A 23,577-nucleotide genomic window follows, 5' to 3' on the forward strand; every position below is an offset into this window, starting at 1 on the left:
AATAGCTCTCCCTGGATTTCTATATGATGTATACTCTGTTTTTGCCTGTCCCTTCACCTGACCTTTTGTAAGTTAATGCTTTTTCTCTCACCCCATGCTTGTCTTGCAAATTACATTAATCTCTGCACGTTAGCCACGGAGATCTCTTAAGTAGGTGTGCATAGTTCGTTCATCTGGATGTTTGCACTTTGTTTTGCTACACATTTGCTCTCTCCCCTCATCCATCCTGTTTTCAGCAGGGTAATTCTATTCCCTGCAAGCCCTGATTTGTGGGATGTTCAGAAAATTAAACAACATTGGGTTAACTCCAACCAATCCCTTTTTCTAGTTATCCTGTTTTTACCCTAATCTCTAGGGCATTATATTTGTCCTAATGTTTGCTAGGGAAAGAGGTTTTCAAAAATTGTACTTTATCCATTTAGTCTCCCAAAATAACTTGTTCTGGTTCATTATAATCAAGTTCCTTTGACAATTTTTACTTTTCAGTTTGCAGTGCCCACTGTAGGATAACAGGCAGTACCTGTATATATCATGCTTTACACTTGCACGGGTTTTCTGATTGGGATTATAGTCTTCAGGTGGCATGTAGATAATAGTCCCTCCCTCTGGCAGAGATTTGTCACCTCGTGATTGTGATGTGGACACCATGCGCCATTTCGATAAACCAAAATCCGCAATCTGGTAAAGAACAAAAATCTGTCATTCTGAGAGAGCAGCAGGTCCCATCTATGCACTGATGTTAGTGCAAGTTGTCAAAAATAGAACTGAATGAAGAGTTTGTTTAAAACACTCCATCCCATTTGAAATGAAAGTGGCTATGGTGTTCTGCTAGCTACAAAAAACACCAGCCTTGATTTAGAAAATGTTTCCAAATCAGGGTTCATGTTGTCACCACAGTATTATTATTTATTAATGATTTGAACTACCGTAACACTTAATCGCCATAGTTATGGACCAGGACCCCACTGTGCTAGGTGGTGTACAAAAATAAATAGAATGAAAAGATGTTCCCTCCCATTGCTCCCTGTGGGCAACACCTCCCATGTAGTCCGTGATTTGGCTGTGGAATTCACCCTTGCTAAAAAACTGCATTTCAGAATATCAGCTTTCATTTCCAAAGACCAAACACTTATGTTTCTAGCTCTTATGGTTGGAAAGAAAATCTTGAAAACATTAATCAAGTGTAAAATGATGCAGCACTATCCAAAAACAACAACAACAACTCAGAGAGTGGTGCAGTTCTTATCATCTCAATCAGAGCTCCTTGGACCTAGCATTTTTCCAAGATGCCATAGAATTAATCATTTTGGCTGCGAAATTTGCCATTTTGCTGCAGACAGGCACCCAATATTTTGTTTGCTGTTTCCATGTCTGGCTGGGACATGCCTGAAACTGCTTCTTGTTCTCTATCCTTCCCTACAAACTAAGAATTAATTGGTTTGCAATGCATGCACCTGTGATGGGGTGTCCACCTCAACCCCTCCCCCCCCCTTGCCCTGAAGGAATTAATGGAAGCCAGATGGGCCAATTAACCTTTTAGTCCGAGAGGAAAGTGAACCTGTGTGAGAACAGGCAGCGGTTCTATAAAGCCAGGGAGCTGATGGTAGGAAGGACTACAGGGAAGGAGTCTGCAGTCACTTTCTGGGAGAAGGGAAGTGTGTTGGGAGGGCTATCAAGACAAGTAGCCCACTAGTGCTCCCTGGGAGGAGGGAGTAGAGAGACTGACAAACCCCAGAGAGTGAGGGAGTGCTGGGGTAGGAAGCAGCCCAGGGAATAAGCAGCAAGGTTGGAGACTGAACAGACGTTGGTTGCATGTTGTAGGGTCCCTGGGCTGGAACCCGGAGTAGAGAGTAGGCCCAGGTTCCTCTGCCTGACACTGGGAAAATGGTACTGGCAAGGGAGTGAACTGGAAGACTGCCTTGGCCACTATGGGAGTGACAGAAACTTTGAAGGACTATACCCCAGAAGGGGGGCATGCTGAGCAACCTGGTCAGAGGCCGAGTCACAGAGAGGATAGCTGCGGCTCCTGAGAGCAAGAAGAGCAGCAGAGGAGAAACTGATGGGGTTTAACCACTAGAATGGGCGTTGCTGTGACTGAGATAATCCCCAGAACCGCCAGGAGATGGCATCATCCAGCAGTGAGTATAGCAACCTGTCACAGCATCCCACACTGTTCCACTGAACCAGGCAGCAGGGGATCAGGGAGCAAGAGCTGGACTCCAGCTTCCAGCATGGGGGAGAGAGAACCAGAAGTGTAGGCTGTCCAGTTGGGATGCCTAGAATTCAGGACAGTGGCCAATGGGTGGAAATCCAAGGAGATAAAGCGAGCTACCCACTCCACACTTTTCTGGTACACACACGATAGGGAAAAAGGGTTCTGAGCAAGGCTGCCTGGACAACATTGCAACAACTAAGATCTATGGATATGAGCTTCCTGGAGAATACACGCGGAAAAAAAAAAGTTAAAAATAATTATTGACTGGTGTTATGTCACTGACTGGGCCATAGTTATGTGTATTTATGTAGGACAGGTGGAAGTGAAGGAAGAATATTTAATTAGAACAGAATAAATTAAAGTTCTTGTAATGGACTTGATTTCATTGTGTCATGGAGTACATGGCCTGTCTATAAGAGCTTTCTTCTGACTAGCTTTTGAGGTCATTGGGGGAGGAGGGAATGATTTTAAAACCAATTTGCATAATGCACTTGTGTGTGTCTGGTCTCATTGTAATTCAACAGAAATCTTACTAATTTAGCAGATATTTGATGCAATCAGACACACTATGACTGCATATTTTCCATATGTTCAATACTTTCTTTTTTATAATACACAGCAGATGTATCTCCTTCCATTTTCTGCCAGTTATTAAAAATCTTAATTACACTCCACCCAAAGGCAGCTCAAATAATTAGAGAGCTACTTAATAAGCAATGAGCAATTAACCCCCACATAAAGCATCTGTAGAAAAATTCATCTTAAAGCATTAACCATTCAAATTTAAGGCAAAGCATCTCCCTCAATTACTGTAATACTAAATGTTCCAGATTGTCCATTTCAAATTTTCAAACTATTGATGAAAGGAAACAAAACTTTATCAAACTGTTTTTATTTCTATTCAAATTATAAAAGTGACCAACAGTTTTCTCAACAAATGGATTCTTCATCACCAATACTTCCTTCTCTTTGCCTCTGAATTAAAGGTCCATAATAAACCATTAAAGTTAAGATGGCTCAGAAACAATTTCACGTATGTTTTGTTCTATTTTAAGGTGAATATCCAGCCTAATAAGCAACCAAGGCCTTGATTATCCCCTCATCAATTCTCCTTCAGGAAGTATCTGCCAGGTAGGTTTCTCGCCTTCCCATACTATCCAAACTCAGAGCGTGCATATTTGAAGAGATGTTCTAAGGCTACAATAAGCACTGCTGAGTGAAGAATGACAATTTGGAAGCAAGACAGTACATCACATATTACACTGTTGCTGGGCATGGGAAACCCACCAGGGCCTACCTGAGCTCCTCTGACTTCAGAACTTGAGCAGTCCTTCGAAGGAGTTTCTACTCTGAAAGGACCACATTAAGGGTTATCCTCAAGGACTTTCATAAGAAAGTGTTACCACTTCTGAATATTAGCCACTGCTATTATTTCTTGCACTGCCTAATTACTTCTTTAATTCCTCTCTATTTTGTTACCATGAACTAACATTTTGCTTATCTTAACACTGTCTTATTATAGTACCTCCAACCCCTCTTCTCTGTAACTAAAACTGTGAAATCATGACTACTTTTATGTTAATTTTGCTGAGAATTTGGTTATTTTCCCTAGGTATAATCCCTTCAGATATCCACAGGTTTATCTCAGTTAAATTTCTCATCTACTAACTTTGCTTTATTTAATCTGTATGGCATACTGCATAGGCCAACATTATGGAAAGGCAGTGTGCTGCTAAAGGCCAGGAATCTGCAATTGGATTGGTGCAAGTCAACCCATTTCTGTGTGGAACCTCCCTGAAGAAGATGAGGCTCTGCCTTCAAAGACACAACTGCAGGACTGGAGTATAAGTTTGTCCCTTCCTATCCTCAGTCCTTGTCTGCAATATTAAACACACTTCAGTTCTGCTATGTGTAAGGGGACTGTTGTCCCCTTACTAAAACTCAGTGGGGGTGTTTTGGGTGGCTAGCTCCCAGTACTAAAAGTAAGGGGAAGGATCGATGGGAAATCAGGACCCTGAAACTGACAGCCCCCCAGGAACAATGGGGAGAGGCCAGTGCTCCAGGTCAGCCTGATTGACAGGGCGGGCAGGCTAATCAGGGAGTCAGGAGGCCATCGGATCCCGTCCTCTATGTGAGCTGGAATTGCCTGGGTCAGACAGAGTGGGGCCCAAGGAGAAAGCAGGGGCCCAACCTGAGCTGGGGAGCAGAGCTGTGCCACCAAGAGGGGCCAGAAAAGCATCCCAGGAAGCAGGTCAGAGCTGGGAGCAGAGTCACAGAAGCAGCCCACAGAGCAGACCTGTGCTGGGAGGAGAGCTGCAGCAACCAGAGCCAGAGAAGCAGCCTAGGGAGCTGGAGGCAGAGCAGCAACAGCAGCCATGCTGAGGCAGAGTGGTGGAGCTGGAGCTGAGGCAGCAGAGTGGTGGAGCTGAGGCAGAGTGGAGCTGGAGCTGAGGCAGAGAAGCTAGAGCAGTCTGGAGCCGAGTGCGGTGAGCAGCTGGGGAGAGCGAGGGTGACCCTGGGCAGCAGGCCCAGTGTAGGGAGATGCCCCCAGCCAAGACTCCTGGCAGGCCAGACTTGGAGGGAGATCATAACCCCGACAGGGCGGGGGAAACGCTGGGAAGAAGGGTCCTGCCACCTAGAGCCTGAGAGCGTGTGGCCACCACCAGAGCAAATGTCCGACCCGCAGCATCCCTGCGGCACAACCAGGGCCTAAGGAGGAGGCCTGGGACTTGTGAGGACAAGACTGAACTTCCCTTACATTCCAGAGATGCTGGTTGTGATGTCCCTGTGCCACAGAGAAGGGTGACGGGTTTTCTTTTAACCTTTCCCATTTTTTCCTTATTTTTTTTTCCAATTGATTGCTGTTTAATAAATTGTATTTGCTTTGAACTGTATGTAATGATCAGTGGGTCAGGGAAGCATCCTGTGCAGAGAAAGCACCCTGGAGTGGGGACACCCTAGCCCCTGCCCTAAGTGACCATGACAAGGTTGGGGGTCAAGCCCCCCAGGAATCCTGAGCCCAGTCTTGTTGGGGTTACGAGGACTCTGCCATACAGGAAAGTGGAAGGGGAGCGCTTGAGGTCAGGCAGGCCTCTGGGTAAAGGAAGTGGGAGCGAGGACTCAGATCCTTTCACTAGCCCACTTCACTGGGGGAGTGTATAAGCCAGGAAAGTTCCCCACAATAGCAGGACCATTCCCCCACTTACATATATTCACTGAAGAAGAATATAGGGACTAAAATAATCAGAACTTTACCTTAACATGAAACTCGCTATCCAGTAAAATATTCTGGGTCTTCAAATCATGGTGCAGCAATGGAGGACTCATATTGTGCAGATAATTCACTCCCAAAGCAATTTCATACAGAATACGGAATCGTAGTGACCATGCAATGTCAGGATACGCATTTTTCTACCAAAGAAAAAAGAAAACCAGAAAAATCACAATATGATCATCCATTTAAATATTTTAACAAAAATCTTTGAGTTAGAGGAGACATACTTTGAAAAGAGGTTTTTTTACATCTTGTATTCGCAAATTTAAAATGACAAATCAGTGATTGATGTTAATTTATATATGTTTTAACATTATGAACTATTTAATCACTCATTACTATGCTCCTATTCTTTAGCAATTATACTTTATCAATTCACAATTATATATACTGTTACTAATACACATACTGTATGACCTTGCGATGATAAAGTTCTAGATAAGATTTAGATATCATCAACACACTCCGAGTGCTTTACAAAAGTGAGCAAGTATCGTCTTAAACCTCGCTATTCCACTGCCGAACACAGGGTCTTAACCACTGCCTTCCACCTTCGCTGGTCTCCTCCTGCAGTCTTAGTTTTCAATTCTGCTTATATTATGTAGTTCAACGTTATCATTGGTCTACCTCATTGCCTCTTGCCCTAGGGGTTCCAATCCAATTCCTGTCTTACGTTATTTAGTTTTCTAACTCTATGTACTGGCTATCTCCATTTTCATTCCAGAATTTCTTGTCCTAGTGGCTTTTGTTTTATCCTCCTCAAGAATTCTTTATTTGTGACTCCTCTTCCCCCTGAGGATACTGGGGATTATTCTGTCAGCTGTTTATTAAAACTTGGAGTTTAGATAGTGAAGTCTTGAATCTCCAAATTTCAGCACACTATAGTAAGACCAACTTTACAACAGTGTTAAATATTCAAAGTTTTTAGTTTGGAAGCAAGATGTCTGTTTCTCCAGATTGGCTTTAGAGTTACAAAGGCATGTCTGGCTTTTGATACTCTAGTTTTAATGTTTTCATCTGCTCTACTTGCTGTGTCACAGATCAGGGCATTTCCCTGCTTCCTCTCAGTCGTCCAGCTTGCAGCAACCCAGCCGGTGCCTTTCTTGGGTGGAGACCTATATCTCACTCCCTTCTACCCTTCTGGGTATTTCCAGGCTGAGATGTTCCCTGCCTTCGCTGTGTTATTCCCAGCAGAGTGACTTCCCATGGTTGTAATTTACCACACAGTTCTTTTTAAGCAAGCCTATTTTATTCTTAAGATAAAAAACATTACAGAGAATATGTTTAAAAATAATAAAACTACATGCATGCTCATACAATTACCAGAGATCACCCTAACCCTAACATTGTAGGGATATTAAAGAAGGTACTAACAGTGATTCCCCCAAGTGACAGTGACCCCCTCATAATTTGGCCCCCACACTTTAAAATCCAACAGTTTCACCAAGTACAAAAATCTCTTGGGTCTTCTGTTAAAACTTGTAAGCTACTGTCTGTAGAAACCATTGATTATATCTATCCTGTGAAAGATATTTTACTACTATGTAAAACTTACAAACAAGTTAACTGACTTTGTTCTTGAAGTAATTGATACAATGTAAACAAACACTATAAGCTGTTAAGTGACTTTCACTTCATTCAATGGCTCCTAGGACAGACCCCCACCCTTTGTGATTAAAGGGCCGGGAGTCTCAAATGAATTAGCACACACTCTGAAAGTGATGGAGACAGCAAATTAAAATATGGTTAAGGGATGGAATGTATGCTGATGAATGCTTGATATACATGGATGGTTAGGGAGGTGCCAGCCTAGAAAAGGAGTATCCATCGGCCGAAGAATGTGTCAAGTGGATGACCAGAAACCCCCGGAGGGTAAACTGGGACCCACCCCATCACCTGGAAGGATGAGAAACACAAACTTTGGACAGTGTGGAGCCACCAGGAATGTGCCACTTTGGACAGGAATGTGCCATCTGCTGATTGAGTCAGCAACAGCAGGATGAAACAGTTCCCATAGACTAACATAGGAACTAATTCCTATAAGAATGGACTCTAAAGACTGATGACTTTGAGTCTCTGGTTCTGCTGCCAGCCTCCAGGAGCATCAGGTGCACCTGACACAGACTCGGCTCCATCCTCATGACCAAGATACCTGGCCAGTAACTTGGCATGAGCAACTTCTAGGCTGGTAACTATAACACCTATACAGAACTTGAATGAATGATTGTGTAAATGAATCTCTCTCTCTCTCTCTATATATATATATATGTATGTGTGTATGTATAAGAAATAAGTAGTCAAACAACGTTGTTTACTTTTATCTTTTGCTTTATCAGTATATTTACAATAAATGTGGCATCTTTGCCTTATCCCTCTTAATAAGATCCTGCTGTTTTTTATTCTATTGGTATAACAACATGGGTTCTGGCATTCACCAACCCCCCCAAAGGGGTTTCCCTCTTGTTTCAAGTTCATCATAGCTTCAGCTCAGAACAAGCACACAGTCTTATGGGACCTCAGTAGGCAAAGTCCTTCCAATCCTTCCTTAAACAATGGGGGCCTCTATGGACTAGAGATCCTGTCCATTTGCTGGACCAGGAAGAAGGGCCTGGACCAGGATAGTCATCCAAAAGTCTTTTCTTTGTCTATTGGTCCATGGAGAATCCATTTTGAACTAGTATATGCAGACCTCACTAAGGGGTGACTTCAAAGGGGCTCATAACCTGAGGAATTACATTAGCATCCCCTTCATCCTAGAGGAGTGACCTACAATTCCATAATAAATATGCACAACTGCATTTTTAATACCATGGACCCCCAAAGTATTAAACATAATTCAATCAAGTTTACAGAATTAAGTTAAACCTTATCCTAATTCCATAAGGATTGTGCAGGATATTGTCGGTCTGTTGCATGTTGTACTTACAATGCTGTCAAGATATGTGAAATATCGGACCTCTTTTGTGTCTGTCCCAGAAAATGTTATTGGTGTTGTGTGTTGATTCTTGAGGTTTTAGTTTTCTCAGTGTTGATTTTCAGTCTTATTAATTGTGCATAAGCCTGAAGATCATTTGTTTTGGCTTGCATGTTCCTATGGGTAAGTGATAGCATGTTGATGTCATCCACAAAGTCAAGTTGGTCTAACTTCTGTTTGAAAATTCATTGTATGTCCTTTCATTGTTCTGTACTCCCTCTCATTACCCAATCCACTATCAGTAAAAAAAGTTCTGGGTGACATAAGACATCCTCACCTGATGCCCAGAGTGACTTTGAATGGTTTAGTCGGTTCTCTATTATGTAGTACTTGGCATGTCATATTTTCATAGAAGCTTTGAATGATCCTCACAAATTTTGGAACGATTCCATAGTTGTGTAGCAATTTCCATAAAACAGTTCCATCTGTTATGCCAAAAATTTTTTGGAAATCTAAAAAATTCATATAAAATGGTGACTGTCATACAAGCAACAGTTCTATGTTGATACGCAAGATTATTATTTGATATGTACCTGATTTATCCTGTCTGAACCGTGCATGTATCTTGAATCTACAGCGGATCTAAGCTTTTTAGGTGACAAATCTGTGGAACTGTCCCAGATGTCAATAGAGAAGGTTTTGGAATAAACTGCTAAATTAAATAGTAGAGCTATCAAATAATTTTAAAAAAATCTCAATTAACCAAGATTAAAAAAAATTGTGATTAATTGCAGTTTAAATCACACTGTTAAACAATAGAATATCATTTATTTAAATATTTGTGGATGTTTTCTACATTTTCAAATATATTGATTTAAATTACAACACAGAATACAAAGTGTATTGTTGTAGCCGGCATTGCAAGATATTTACGTGCCAGATTTGCTAAATACCCCTTCCTGCTTCAACTACCATTCCAGAGGACATGCTTTCATGCTGCTGGCAGGTTCTGCTTGATAATGATCCAAAGCAGTACAGACCGACGCACGTTCATTATCATCATCTGAATCAGATGCCACCAATAGAAGGTTGATTTTTCTTTTTTGGTAGTTCTGGTTCTGTAGTTTCCAAATCGGAGTGTTGCTCTTTTAAGACTTCTGATAGCATGTTCCACACTTCGTCTCTCAGATTTTTGGAAGGCATTTCAGATTCTTAAACTTTGGGTTGAGTGCTGTAGCTATCTTTAGAAATCTCATATTAATACCATCTTTGCGTTTTGTCAAATCTGCAATGAAAGTGTTCTTAAATCGAACAACGTACGTTGGGTCATCATCCGAGACTGCCATAACACAAAATATATGGCAGAACCCAGGTAAAATCATGGAGCAGGAGACTTACAATTCTCCTCCAAGGAGTTCAGTCAAATTTAATTAACACATTTTTTTTTTTTAAACGAGAGTCATCAGCATGGAAGCATGTCCTCTGGAATGGTGGTCAAAACATGAAGGGGCATACAAATGTTTAGCATATCTGATGTAAATACTGTGCAACCCCGGCTAAGAGCTAAAACACCCGTTCTCACTTTCAGGTGACATTGTAAATAAAAAGCAGGCAGCATTATCTCCCATAAATGTAAACAAACTTGTTTGTCTTAGTGATTGACTGAACAAGAAACAGGATTGAGTGGACTTGTAGGCTCTAAAATTTTTAGGATTTTTGAGTGCAGTTATGTAACAATTCTATATTTGTAAATTGCACATTCATGATAGAGATTGCACTACAGTACTTGTATGAGGTGAATTGAAAAATACTATTTGTTTCTTTTACAGTGCAAATATTTGTAATCAAATATATAAAATGTCACTGTACACTTTGTATTCTGTGTTGTAACAAATTAATATATTTGAAAATGTAGAAAAATATTTATTAAACAAATTGGTATTTTATTATTGTTTAACAGTGCGATTAATATTTTTAATTGAGTGAATCTGTTTGGAATTAATTGCTTGAGTTAACTGCGACTAATGGATAGTCCTACTAAATAGTAATAAGTCACCAGAACGAGATAGTATTCACCCAAGAATTCTGAAGGAACTGAAATATGAAATTGCAGAACTACTAACTGTGGTATGTAACCTATCATTTAAATCAGTTTCTGTACCAGATGACAGGAGGATAGTAAAGTTACACCAATTTTTAAAAAAGGATACAGAGGCTATCCTGGCAATTACAGGCCGGTAAGTCTAACTTCAGTATCTCACAAATTGGGTGAAACTATAGTAAATAACTGAATTATCAGACACATACATAAATACACTTTGTTGGGGAAGAGTCAACATGGCTTTTGTAAAAGGAAGTCATGCCTCACCAATCAACTAGAATTATTTGAGGGGGTCAACAAGCATGTGGACAAGAGGGATCTATTGGGTATAGTATATTTAGATTTTCAGAAAGCCTTTGACCAGGTCTCTCACCAAAGGCTCTTAAGAAAAGTAAGCAGTCATGGGATAAGAGGGAAGGGCCTCTCATGGATCAGTAACTGGCTAAAAGATAGAAAACAAAGGGTAGGAATAAATGGACAGATTTCAGAATGGAGAGAGGTAAATAGAGATGTCTGGCAGGGATCCAGCACTGCTCAACATATTCATAAATGATCTGGAAAAGGTGGTAAAATGGGGAGGTGGCAAATTCTGCAGATGATACAAAATTACTCAAGGTAAGTCCAAAGCACACTGTGAAGAGTTACAAAGGGACCTCACAAAACTGGGTGACTGGGCAACAAAATGGCAGATGAAATTCCACATTGATAAATGCAAAATAATGCACATTGGAAAACATACAAGAATACATACAAATGGTGGTATCTAAATTAGCTGTTACACTCAAGAAAGAGATCTTGGAGTCATCATGGATAGTTCTCTGAAAACATCCGCTCAATGGGCAGCCTCAGTCAAAAAAAAAAAAAAAAATTACAGAACGTTAGGGACCATTGCGAAAGGGATAGATAATAAAACACAAAATCATAACACCACTATTTAAATTCATGGCGCATCCAGACCTTGAATACTGCCTGTAGTTCTGGTCACCCCATCTCAAAAAGATATATTAGAATTGGGAAAGGTACAGAGAAAGGCAACAAAAATGATTAGGGGTATGGACCAGCTTCCATATGAAGAGAAATTAAAAAGACTGGGACTTTTCAGCTTGGAAAAGAGATAACTAAGGGGGGATATGGTCAAGGTCTATGAAATCGTGACTGTGGAGAAAGTGAATAACGAAATGTTATTTACCCCTTCACATAACACAAGAACCAGCGGTCACCCAATGAAATTGATAAGCAGCAGGTTTAAAGCAAAGAAGGAAGTACTTCACACAACACAGTGTCAACCTAACACTATAATGAAGTTCAAAAAAGAACTAGAAAAATTCATGGAGAATGGGTCCATCGTTGGCAATTAGCCAAGATGGTCAAGGATGCAACCCCATGCTCTGGGTATTATTAGCCTCTGATTGCCAGAAAGAGGGAGTGGACGACAGGGGATGAATTACTGCCTGTTCTGTTCATTCCCTCTTAAGTATCTGGCATTGGCCACTGTTGGAAAACAGGATATCGGGCTAGATGGACCATTGGTCTAATCCAGTATGGCTGTTCTTATGCACTGATTTCTTTATTTTGCCTAGAATAATACATGTAAATACCTGTGAGAGAGATCCGTTCTATGCCCCTCCAGTTTTTACACTGAGGTTTTCTTTCTTTGGCAGCTTCACTATATGACCTCTTTATTTTTATTCTCAAAATATCTACCACTAATGCATGGTCTGTCCCCATATCTGCCCCGTTCCTTCTATGTACATCTTCTAACGTTCTTCTTCATTTGAGCCACATTGTAATGTGATCCATTTGGTTCCCTGTTCTGTGACCTGGTGACCTCCAAGTTATCTTAGTAATACTACAGTGAAGGAAAATATTTCCTCCAATGATCAGGCCATTTGTTCCACAAAAAATCAGCAAACACTTTGCCACCTTCTTTCCATTGACGCCTTGTTTCCATAAAATAGCTTCCCTGACAGTGTTATTGCTCCCTACTTTAGCATTCATGTCTAGGTCAAAGGGTAAGAGCCAAACTTAAAGCAGTCCACCGGCCCACTTGCTAGTAAGCCACTACTGTGAGAAACAAAGTTGTTAGAGAAATCTGCACTACCCCTCAAGTTCACAAACTCAGTCGAACTCAACTCCATTCAAATAGACTTACGAGAGATAATGGCGTGAAATGGCCAAACACACAAGGAAGTACTCTGCTGATTAATTTTCTCTCTCCGAAATTGGTATGCAGAATGTGCGGTGTGAAGGTACGTACCCTTCTACTGGCTGCAAGGAGGCTAACGAGATCCTCTGGGCCTGTGCTGCTCCAATGAGGTGCACCTGTTCCTGGAGGAGAAGGGGCTTATTAGGGGAAGCCTACCATAGGAAGGGGCGGTGACCAGGAAGAGGCTGTGAGTAACCGAGGCAGCCTGGGTGAGGAACAGACAGTCACAGAAAAGAGCCACTCCGGCTGACAGCCAAGTAACACACCCCAGAAAGAAGGGTGGGGGATATTAACCTTATGTAGGCCCAATAAACTTTCAGAAACTGAGCCTGTAAAGACCTATCCAGGGACTGTCTGAGAGGCTGACTACTGTTTCAGCCAGAACCTCCTCTAACAAGGGGCAGGGACAAAGAAGAACCAACCCTCTGCCAGGGAGCAATTACTCCCAGAAAACTCCCCTAAGGGCAGCCACTGGGGGAGCAGAGAGAGTAAACGAAGGACAGTGGGACCTGGAGGAGGGGGGAGGGGGAAATGTGTCTAGGGAGTGCTACCCCTCTTATATGTGAACACTATATAAGCCTAGAAAAGTGGTCCAAATAACAGAAATTGACAGATATAAACTAGATATACTAGGCCTAAGGGAAAAGAGACAAATACCTTTTGTCAATTGAACGTATATTACTATATTCTGGGCTACCAAATGCCAGTGATATATGCAGAGATGGTAAAGGTTTTATATTATCAAAAGAGGGCAACCAAAAGCCTGACAGAATGGGCACAAGTTCTGGAAAGGATTATAACAATACAATTTACATCAAAGTTCCAGAAAGTGTCCATTATTCAATGTTTTGTGCTCCAACAAATCAAGCTCGCCAAGAGGAAAAAGAAAACTTCTACTTGTGGCTACAGAAAACAATACACAATATTCCAAGAAGAGAGGTCTTCCTAGTAAAGACAATATAATATCCCCATTTTATAAATTGCAAAGCAGAGGAACAGATGAAATGACATGTCCAAGGTCACCCAGCAGGCCAGCGCCAGTTGCAAAAAGAGAACCGAGGTCCTCTAAGTCCCAATCGAATGCCCTGTCCATCAGACAATACTGCCTCCCAGTGATGCTAGACTACACTAAAACTAAACACAAACACTATCTTTTAAAAATGTTATGATTGAATTTCTCAGCTTTTGTGGGTATGTTTCACAAACTAATATGGAAGTTCAATCCTTCATTTTATAAAAGCACAACTGAGTGCCTGAAAGACATGCCTGTTTTAGTTTTGCAATTTCTGACTTACCAGTTTGAGTCATAGTCTTCTTTTAAAAGACTATTCACAGTAAAAAGAAAATGAATGCACATTATTCACATGAATGAATTACTCCTGCCAAAAAAATAATTAAATTCTACACCAAAAAATTAAAACTCTGTGCACAATATTTTAAAATTCTGCAAAATTCTGGATATTTTATTTTGTCAAAATAACACAATATAACCACACCAGTTTCAATTATTTTGGTAATTTATTTCAAAATACCTCTCAGGAAGTATGTCTGTATCACTACAGACAACAACAACAAAATTCAGGAACTGATTTTTTGACAAGTAGATTACTTACTAGGCATATAAAAACAGAACGTTGAGTAATTCATTTAAACTACACTACAGAAACGTATTTCCCACACCCCTCAGAAGCAGTGCAAAGGCTTGGGGAAGTCGGGGGTAATGGAGGAACTGAGAGAGAGGGAAAGCCTGGGAGTGAACCTGGACAGTTGTTGGTGTGGATGGTAGAAGTATGGAAAGGGTTTTTTCAGGAGGTGGGGGGGGGAGGGAGGGATTGTTAGGGAGTTGGGGAGCCTCCCCCATGCAGACCTTGGCTGACCCCTAGCCTCTCCAATCAGTCAGGCACATCTGCCCCCGTCTCCGTATGTCTCCTACGCCCTGTCCCCATGTGGCCATGCAACCCCCATGCCCCTGCCTCAAAGCTGTCACTATACTAGCTCCTGAGCCTGCGTCCCAGTCTGTTTCCTACCCCTGCCCCATCAGCTCTTCTGAACCCCATTCTGTGACCCCTAGCAAACTTCTGTGCCATACTCTGTCCCACCCGTGCCTCCTCAACTGGTGCTGCTGTAAGGAACGCAGCTGCCAGCTGACTACCCTCTCTTCTGGTGCCGTAGCAGCCCCTGGTAGCCGAAAGGCATAACTGCAGAGCCTCTCCAGCAGAATCTATATTCTGCGGAGAAAAAAAATCTGACGGGGGGGTGAGGAGCAGAGAGGAGGGCATGAATTCTGCACATGTGCAGTGGCGCAGAATTCCCCCAGGAGTAATGAATAAATTCATGGATGCATAGGAAAGGGCAGAGATTCTGAAACCAGTACAGAAATGAGTACAGCTATTTGAGCTCTCACTGAATTTCTAATTACTTGCAAATCACAGCTGATTGTTTTTAACTCACCATTCATTTCCTTGTAATTTCTCTAAAGCCCCAAATACTGCAACTGTCTTAATGGGGGTAGACCGCTGTACCCAGACAAGGCCCCACTGACTTTAAAGGGGCTCTTCATAGATGTCGCAGTCTGCCTGAGCAGAGTAAATTGCAGGCTAGGGCCCAATATTTTTTTCCATTAAAAAATGTTTACTAAATTTCCTCACGCATGCAAAACAGACCATTTAACAACAACAACTAGAAGTGACACACAAAAGGCTTTAGAAAAACACTATACACTTACCCCATGCAAAAGTTGGTTTAATGAGCCATTTGTCATGTATTCAGTCACTATTCCCAGAAATTCAGGCTCATTGCAAATTCCCAAAATTGGTAGAATGTAACTGAACCTGGCTTTGTGTAAAATCTCTGCTTCTTTTAAGAGATTGGTTCTTTCACTGCAAGAAAAAAAATTAAATAACTAAATCAGTGCTAAGAAACATGCAATTATGATTTAGTTAATTTAAATATATTATGTTTCCTTTTAAGGTAAGAAAAGAAATATGCAGATGAAAGGTGCACTGAATTAGCTTTACAAAATTAAGATCTCACTATACGAAAACATTGACAGCACTACAATTTATTTTTTACTGGACTGTTGTATACAATTATCACAAAATGCTTCACAACAGATTACTATCTATAGATGCAAATACATCTCATAGAATCATAGAATATCAGGGTTGGAAGGGACCTCAAGAGGTCATCTAGTCCAACCCCCTGCTCAAAGCAGGACCAATCCCCAACTAAATCATCCCAGCCAGGGCTTTGTCAAGCCTGACCTTAAAAACCTCTAAGGAAGGAGATTCCACCACCTCCCTAGGTAACCCATTCCAGTGCTTCACCACCCTCCTAGTGAAAAAAGTTTTTCCTAATATCCAATCTAAACCTCCCCCACTGCAACTTGAGACCATTATTCTTTGTTCTGTCACCTGGTACCACTGACAACAGTCTAGATCCATCCTCTTTGGAACTCCCTTTCAGGTAGTTGAAAGCAGCTATCAAATCCCCCCTCATTCTTCTCTTCCGCAGACTAAACAATCCCAGTTCCCTCAGCCTCTCCTCATAACTCATGCGCTCCAGACCCCTAATCATTTTCGTTGCCCTCCGCTGAACTCTTTCCAATTTTTCCACATCCTTCTTGTAGTGTGGGGCCCAAAACTGGACACAGTACTCCAGATGAGGCCTCACCAATGTCGAATAGAGGGGAATGATCATGTCCCTCGATCTGCTGGCAATGCCCCTACTTATAGAGCCCCAAATGCCATTAGCCTTCTTGGCAACAAGGGCGCACTGTTGACTCATATCCAGCTTCTCGTCCACTGTAACCCCTAGGTCCTTTTCTGCAGAACTGCTGCCTAGCCACTCGGTCCCTAGTCTGTAACAGTGAATGAGATTCTTCCGTCCTAAGTGCAGGACTCTGCACTTGTCCTTGTTGAACCTCAGCAGATTTCTTTTGGCCCAATCCTCTAATTTGTCTAGGTCCCTCTGTATCCTATCCCTACCCTCCAGCATATCTACTACTCCTCCCAGTTTAGTGTCATCTGCAAACTTGCTGAGAGTGCAGTCCACGCCATCCTCCAGATTATTAATGAAGATATTGAACAAAACCGGCCCCAGGACCGACCTTTGGGGCACTCCACTTGATACTGGCTGCCAACTAGACATGGAGCTATTGCTCACTACCCGTTGAGCCCGATGATCTAGCCAGCTTTCTATCCACCTTATAGTCCATTCATCCAGCCCATACTTCTTTAACTTGCTGGCAAGAATACTGTGGGAGACCGTATCAAAAGCTTTGCTAAAGTCAAGGAATAACACATCCACTGCTTTCCCCTCATCCACAGACCCATTATCTCCTCATAGAAGGCAATTAGGTTAGTCAGGCATCCTCTCCTCTAGGTGCTTCAGAATTGATTCCTTGAGGACCTGTTCCATGATTTTTCCAGGGACTGAGGTGAGGCTGACTGGCCTGTAGTTCCCCGGATCCTCCTCCTTCCCTTTTTTAAAGATGGGCACTACATTAGCCTTTTTCCAGTCATCCGGGACCTCCCCCGATTGCCATGAGTTTTCAAAGATAATGGCCAAAAGCTCTGCAATCATATCCGCCAACTCCTTTAGCACCCTCGGATGCAGCGCATCCGGCCCCATGGACTTGTGCTCGTCAAAGTTTTTCTAAATAGTCCCAAACCACTTCTTTCTCCACAGAGGGCTGGTCGCCTTCCCCCCATACTGTGCTGCCCAGTGCAGCAGTCTGGGAGCTGACCTTGTTCATGAAGACAGAGACAAAAAAAAAATCATTGAGTACATTAGCTTTTTTCACATCCTCGGTCACTAGGTTGCCTCCCTCATTCAGTAAGGGGCCCACACTTTCCTTGACTTTCTTCTTGTTGCTAACATACCTGAAGAAACCCTTTTTGTTATTCTTAACATCTCTTGCTAGCTGCAACTCCAAGTGTGATTTGGCCTTCCTGATTTCACTCCTTCATGCCTGAGCAATATTTTTATACTCTTCCCTGGTCATTTGTCCAATCTTCCACTTCTTGTAAGCTTCTTTTTTGCATTTAAGATCAGCAAGGATTTCACTGTTTAGCCAAGCTGGTCGCCTGCCATATTTACTATTCTTCCTACACATCGGGATGTTTTTTTCCTGCAACCTCAATAAGGATTCTTTAAAATACAGCCAGTTCTCCTGGACTCCTTTCCCCCTCATGTTATTCTCCCAGGGGATCCTGCCCATCAGTTCCCTGAGGGGGTCAAAGTCTGCTTTTCTGAAGTCCAGGGTCCATATTCTGCTACTCTCCTTTCTTCCTTGTGTAAGGATCCTGAACTCAACCATGTCATGGTCACTGCCTCCGAGGTTCCCATCCACTTTTGCTTCCCCTACTAATTCTTGTAAACCAGTCGGGTTATGTTTTACTACACAGTAGCATTGATAGATATGCCACAACAGGAATTAATTTTTTTAGAAAGAATAATTGTGCCTTGCTGTGGCAGGTTGTCTTTCTGGTATTTATACTCTTGGGTGTATTTCTATAATAATTGAAACATGGGTAATACAGTGGGTGCCATTAACATTTCCAAATTTATCACTCTAGTGACAATTAGTATCTCCTTGTATTTTTGGCATATAGTGGTACCACTATAACTACAAATGGGAATTTTCAATTATATCCATTTCTTGTTTAGTATAAAGTGGGGGAATTTCCATATTCTTCTAATGAGCCAAAGCTAATGGAATTCAAAAGGTTTCTAGCTTCTTTGACTGAGCAGACACCAGTGCACTCTAGGAAAATACAAGTTAAGATAAACATATTCAGTGAAAACATAATTATCCAAAGAGGGGAAAAGAGAAATGGCTCAAATTAACTATTTTTGGTTACCAAGAAAATTTTCCAATCTTGCTTATCAAATAAAGAAATATCACCAAAGGCTGAAAGACATCAAAAGCAACACCACCCACAGGAGATGCTTTTCAGTTGTACGTGAAGATGTACGCCTAGTTTTACAACAGGTTATATAAAAAGTACTAGCAAAGTTAGTAGAAACTAAAATTTCATACAGACAATAACTTGTTTATACTCCTCTATATATTATATACTGAAATGTAAGTAAAATATTTACATTCCAATTAATTTATTTTATAATTATATGGTAAAAATGAGAAAATAAGCAATTTTTCAGTAATAGTGTGATGGGACACTTTTGTATTTTTATGTTTGATTTTGTAAGCAACTAGTTTAAGTGGTGGTGAAACTTGGGGGTATGAAAGAGAAATCAGACTCCTGAAAGGGGTACAGTAGTCTGGAAAGGTTGAGAGCCACTGCCTTAAAGGGTAAGAGCCCATTAAGTTCTGGAGGGGAAAAGGGAGTGTTTTGGAAACTAAGATTAGATTTTGTTACAGGGAAGGTTAGAATCTATAGGCCTGTGAGACAAAACAGGGTCTTTAGAAAAGAAGTGTAGCCATCAGACCTTGAAGTCAAATAGGTATAGAGAAGCAGGAGTTGTTCCTGATGTTGCAAGAAGGCAGGATCTTGCTATTAGACACTATAGAAAATGAAAATTAAAAAGCAGTTTGAAGTATGGAGAAAAATCTGAAAAATCCATAAATGACTAAATCAGAGAGATACGAGTAGGGGTTTACCCAGCCTAACTCCACAAGGAATATTCATTCTGTACTGGACTGTGATGTAAACAGGAAACCAGTGTAAATTTCTAGAGGGAGGAAGTGATGTGTACTTATTTCTAGGAAAGTTGATAGGATGAGACAGCTCATTTTGGATGATGTGGAATTGAAGGAGACATTAAAAGAAGAGAATTGTAGTGGTCAGGTAGAAAGGATGAAGACCTGAATAAGAGTTCTGCCACAAAATTGGTTGAGAATCTGATGCTTCATGGCTGTAAGTTTTCCAAGGCAACAATAAAGCATATTTACACCTGGTCGATGAGAAGCAAAAGAGTTCGAACAACAAGATACTAAACAACTTGTCCTTATATTTTAAAATTTACCATATTACTTAGCAGCATTTGGAGTGCCTTTCTTTGCTAAATTTTGTCTAATCTCAGCAGAATGATTTCTCATCTTTTTGAAAGCCTTACATTTACTCTTGGGGATGCCAAGACTAATACCAATAAACACCTTCTCTCAGCAGCCACTACTCTTCAGTAGCTGAAATAGGAAAAACTCAAAGATCAGTATTTTGAATTTGGCAATTCAATTTAAAAAAATAATTTTAAAGAACTGGCTTTTTTGACATAACTTGGTCAACGTTCTGTTGTCAAAGATAAAGACAATGATCATTACTCCGATCAACTTCTGATTGAGAGAGCTACATTGAAATATTTGGGGTTGTCACCCTTTGGAATTTGTTTTCTAGTGCTAAAAATCACAACTTCATTGTACATGAAAACACTATTTTAAAAGTTCATGAGGATATACTGTCAGCCAATGAATGCATCTGGAACACAGAGGAGGCTGATATACAAATTAAAATGGATTTGATGACCTCCTATTAGCAAGTAACTGTACCATCATTGGTGATCTTCCAGAAAACACCATCCTAGCCACTATGGATGTAGAAGCTCTCTACACCAACATTCCACACAAAGATGGACTACAAGCTATCAGGAACAGTTTCCCCAATAATGTCACGGCAAACCTGGTGGCTGAACTTTGAGACTTTGTCCTCACCCACAATTATTTCAGATTTGGGGATAATTTATACCTTCAGGTCAGTGGCACTGCTATGGGTACCCGCATGGCCCCACAGTATGCCAACATTTTTATGGCTGACTTAGAACAACGCTTCCTCAGCTCTCGTCCCCTAGCGCCCCTACTCTACTTGCACTATATTGATGACATCTTCATCATCTGGACACATGGGAAGGAGGCCCTTGAGGAATTCCACCAGGATTTCAACAATTTCCATCCCACCATCAAACTCAGCCTGGACCAATCCACACAAGAGATCCACTTCCTGGACACTGCAGTGCAAATAAGCGATGGTCACATAAACACCACCCTATATCGGAAACCTACTGACCCCTATACTTACCTACAGGCCTCCAGCTTTCATCCAGACCACAGCACATGATCCATTGTCTACAGCCAAGCTCTAAGATACAACTGCATTTGCTCCAATCCCTCAGACAGAGACAAACACCTATAGGATCTCTATCAAGCGTTCTCAAAACTACAGTACCTACCTGGTGAAGTGAAGAAACAGGTTGACAGAGCCAGAAGGGTACCCAGAAGTCACCTACTACAGGACAGGCCCAACAAAGAAAGTAACAGAATGCCACTAGCCATCACCTACCGCCTCCAACTAAAACCTCTCCAGCGCATCATCAAGGATCTACAACCTATCCTGAAGGACGATCCCTCACTCTCACATACTTTGGGAGACAGGCCAGTCCTCACTTACAGACAGCTCCCCAGTCTGAAGCAAATACTCATCAGCAACTACATATCACACAACAAAAACACTAACCCAGGAACCAATCCCTGCAACAAATCCCGATGTCAACTCTGTCTGCATAGCTATTCAAGGGACACCATCATAGGACCTAATCATATCAGTCACACCATCAGGGGCTCATTCACCTGCACATCTACCAATGTGATATATGTCATCACGTGCTAGCAATGCCCCTCTGCCATGTACATTGGCCAAACTGGACAGTCTCTATGCAAAAGAATAAATGGACACAAATCAGACATCAAGAATTGTAACATTTAAAAACCAAGTATCAGAGGGGTAGCCATGTTAGTCTGGATCTGTAAAAAGCAACACAGAGTCCTGGGGCACCTTTAAGACTAACAGATGTATTGGAGCATAAGCTTTTGTGGGTGAATGCTCACTTCGTCCGATGCAAAAACCAGTAGGAGACTACTTCAATCTCCCTGGACACACAATAACAGACTTAAAAGTGGCAATTCTTCAACAAAAAAGCTTCAAAAACAGACTCCAATGAGAAACTGCAGAACTGGAATTAATTTGCAAACTGGACACCATCAAATTAGGCCTGAATAAAGACTGGGAGTGGATGGGTCACTACAAAAAGTAATTTTCCCCTCTGCTGATACTCATACCTTCTTGTTAACTGCTGGAAATGGGCCACCTTGATTGCACTGGCCTCGTTAGCACTACAAAAGTAATTTTACCTCCATTGGTATTCAACATTTCTTGTCAACTGTTGAGAATAGGCTGTTTCCACCTTAATTGAATTGGCTCGTTAGCACTGACCTCCCACCCCCCAACTTGGTAAGACAACTCCCATCTTTTCATGTGCTACAATATATATTCTTCTTACTGTATTTTTCACTCCATTCATCTGATGAAGTGGTTTTTAGCCCACGAAAGCTTATGCCCAAATACATTTGTTAGTCTCTAAGATGCCACAAAGACTCCTTGTTATTTTTGCTGATACAGACTAACACGGCTACCACTCTGAAACCTATATCATCATAAACTCCACCAAGCAATTCAGCACAGTCAGCACACTCACTTCTGATTAAACCAGATTGTAAACGATTTTGGGCAGGGCTTTCCTTGCTTCTCACTATGTGTTTAGGCAGTGGCTGCAACAATGGGGAAGATGTGGACCTCCATGTGCTACTTCTCTATAAATGGTAATTATTAAGAGGAAGTGGAGGGCTGAAACCTACAGGGGTTCTGTAGGTCAGACTGGGCACACTGGCAGGATCATCTGCTCGCACTATACACATTCCATCTCATCCTGATCCTTGCTCTTGACCTCACTGGGGCCGAAAAAGCGCTCAATACCTCACAGCCCTGGGCCCTCGAAGAGTAGCCACTAGCTCCCATTACTCTTCATGGGGAACACGGGCAAACAAGCCAGACCTTTGAAGTAGGCCAAAGCCACGGAAAGATTAAGGTAGGATCAGCTCCCAGGGGCGAGTCTGCGAGCAGCACCCGCTGGTTCCCCGCAGGGAGAAGGTTCGGGGCCATGGATGCAGGGGGACTGGCAGCCCCGGAGGCGCTCCCTGGACCAGACTGGGCGGCAGGGGATCCCTGTGGGGGAGGGAAGGACCCGTGGTGGGGGTTGGGAAAGAGTCAGGAACAAAACTCGCCGGCGCCGGCCCCGCACGCGCGCCCCAGTTACCTGTCTAGCAGCGGCCCCTGCAGGCACTTGACGGCCACCGGGACCCTCCAGTCGGCGTGGCGCGCCGAGGACACGGTGCCGTAGGCGCCCCGGCTGAGGAAGCACAGGTCGGGCAGCTTGCTGGAGGGGATGGTGGGCAGCGCGCAGTTAATGCTGCGGGACGAGCCGCCGCCGCCGACCCCGCTGCTCATCGTGGCGCCAGGCCCCGCGGCCGCCGACACGACCCGGCTGCTGCCCCGCTGACTAGGGCTGGGAGGCGGCTCCGGGCGGCCGCCAGAAGGACTCGCAGGAAGCCGGGTTCCGGGTTGGCTGGCTCCGGGACGCCGCCAGAGGGACTCGCAGGAAGCCGGGTTCCGGGCTGGCTGGCTCCGGCCTCTCCCTACCCCCACGCACCGGCAAAGGGCGCGGGGACGTGTCCCGAGCGCCCCCTGGCCGGCCTCGCCTCTCTCCGCGTCGCCAGCCTCGTCGGGGGTCCCGCTAAAAACCCCGTCTATTCTCCTCCAGCCGCCGGGACTTCCCCACAGCCCCGCCTCCAGCCGCCAGGACCTCCCCCGAACCCCCCTCCAGCGACAAAGCGCGGCTGCGGCTTCAGCCCCTTCCCGGCTCCGAGCGTAGCCGCTAGCGGCTAGAATTCGTCCCCCCGCTTCCCCGTCTCCGGGCTCCTCTTCTTGCAGCCACCAGAGCCCCCCAGAAGCATCATCGCACGCGGGGAGCCTCCTAGCAGCCTGGGCTGAGAGAGGGGGATAGGCGCGCACACCAG

The 23,577-nt window shown here is 42.9% G+C and overlaps 1 protein-coding gene across 2 annotated transcripts in view; it reads right to left on the reverse strand.

Moving 5' to 3' along the window:
• Positions 1-23,261, reverse strand: part of RIPK2 (receptor interacting serine/threonine kinase 2) — a 38,958-nt gene extending 15,697 nt beyond the window's left edge. Inside the window, exons 1-4 of one of the 2 annotated variants that reach the window (XM_054020197.1) lie at positions 22,818-23,261; positions 15,436-15,589; positions 5,471-5,626; positions 521-678 (exon numbers count right to left, since the gene is read on the reverse strand). In XM_054020197.1, the coding sequence (XP_053876172.1) occupies positions 521-678; positions 5,471-5,626; positions 15,436-15,589; positions 22,818-23,008 (659 nt within the window). In that variant the 5' untranslated portion in view covers positions 23,009-23,261. The remainder of the gene's footprint in view (positions 1-520; positions 679-5,470; positions 5,627-15,435; positions 15,590-22,817) is intronic. The other variant, XM_054020198.1, reaches the window with a different exon arrangement.
• Positions 23,262-23,577: the final 316 nt, after the last annotated feature.

The sequence above is a fragment of the Malaclemys terrapin genome, chromosome 2 (genome assembly GCF_027887155.1).
Source record: "Malaclemys terrapin pileata isolate rMalTer1 chromosome 2, rMalTer1.hap1, whole genome shotgun sequence".
NCBI classification, from domain to species: domain Eukaryota; kingdom Metazoa; phylum Chordata; order Testudines; family Emydidae; genus Malaclemys; species Malaclemys terrapin.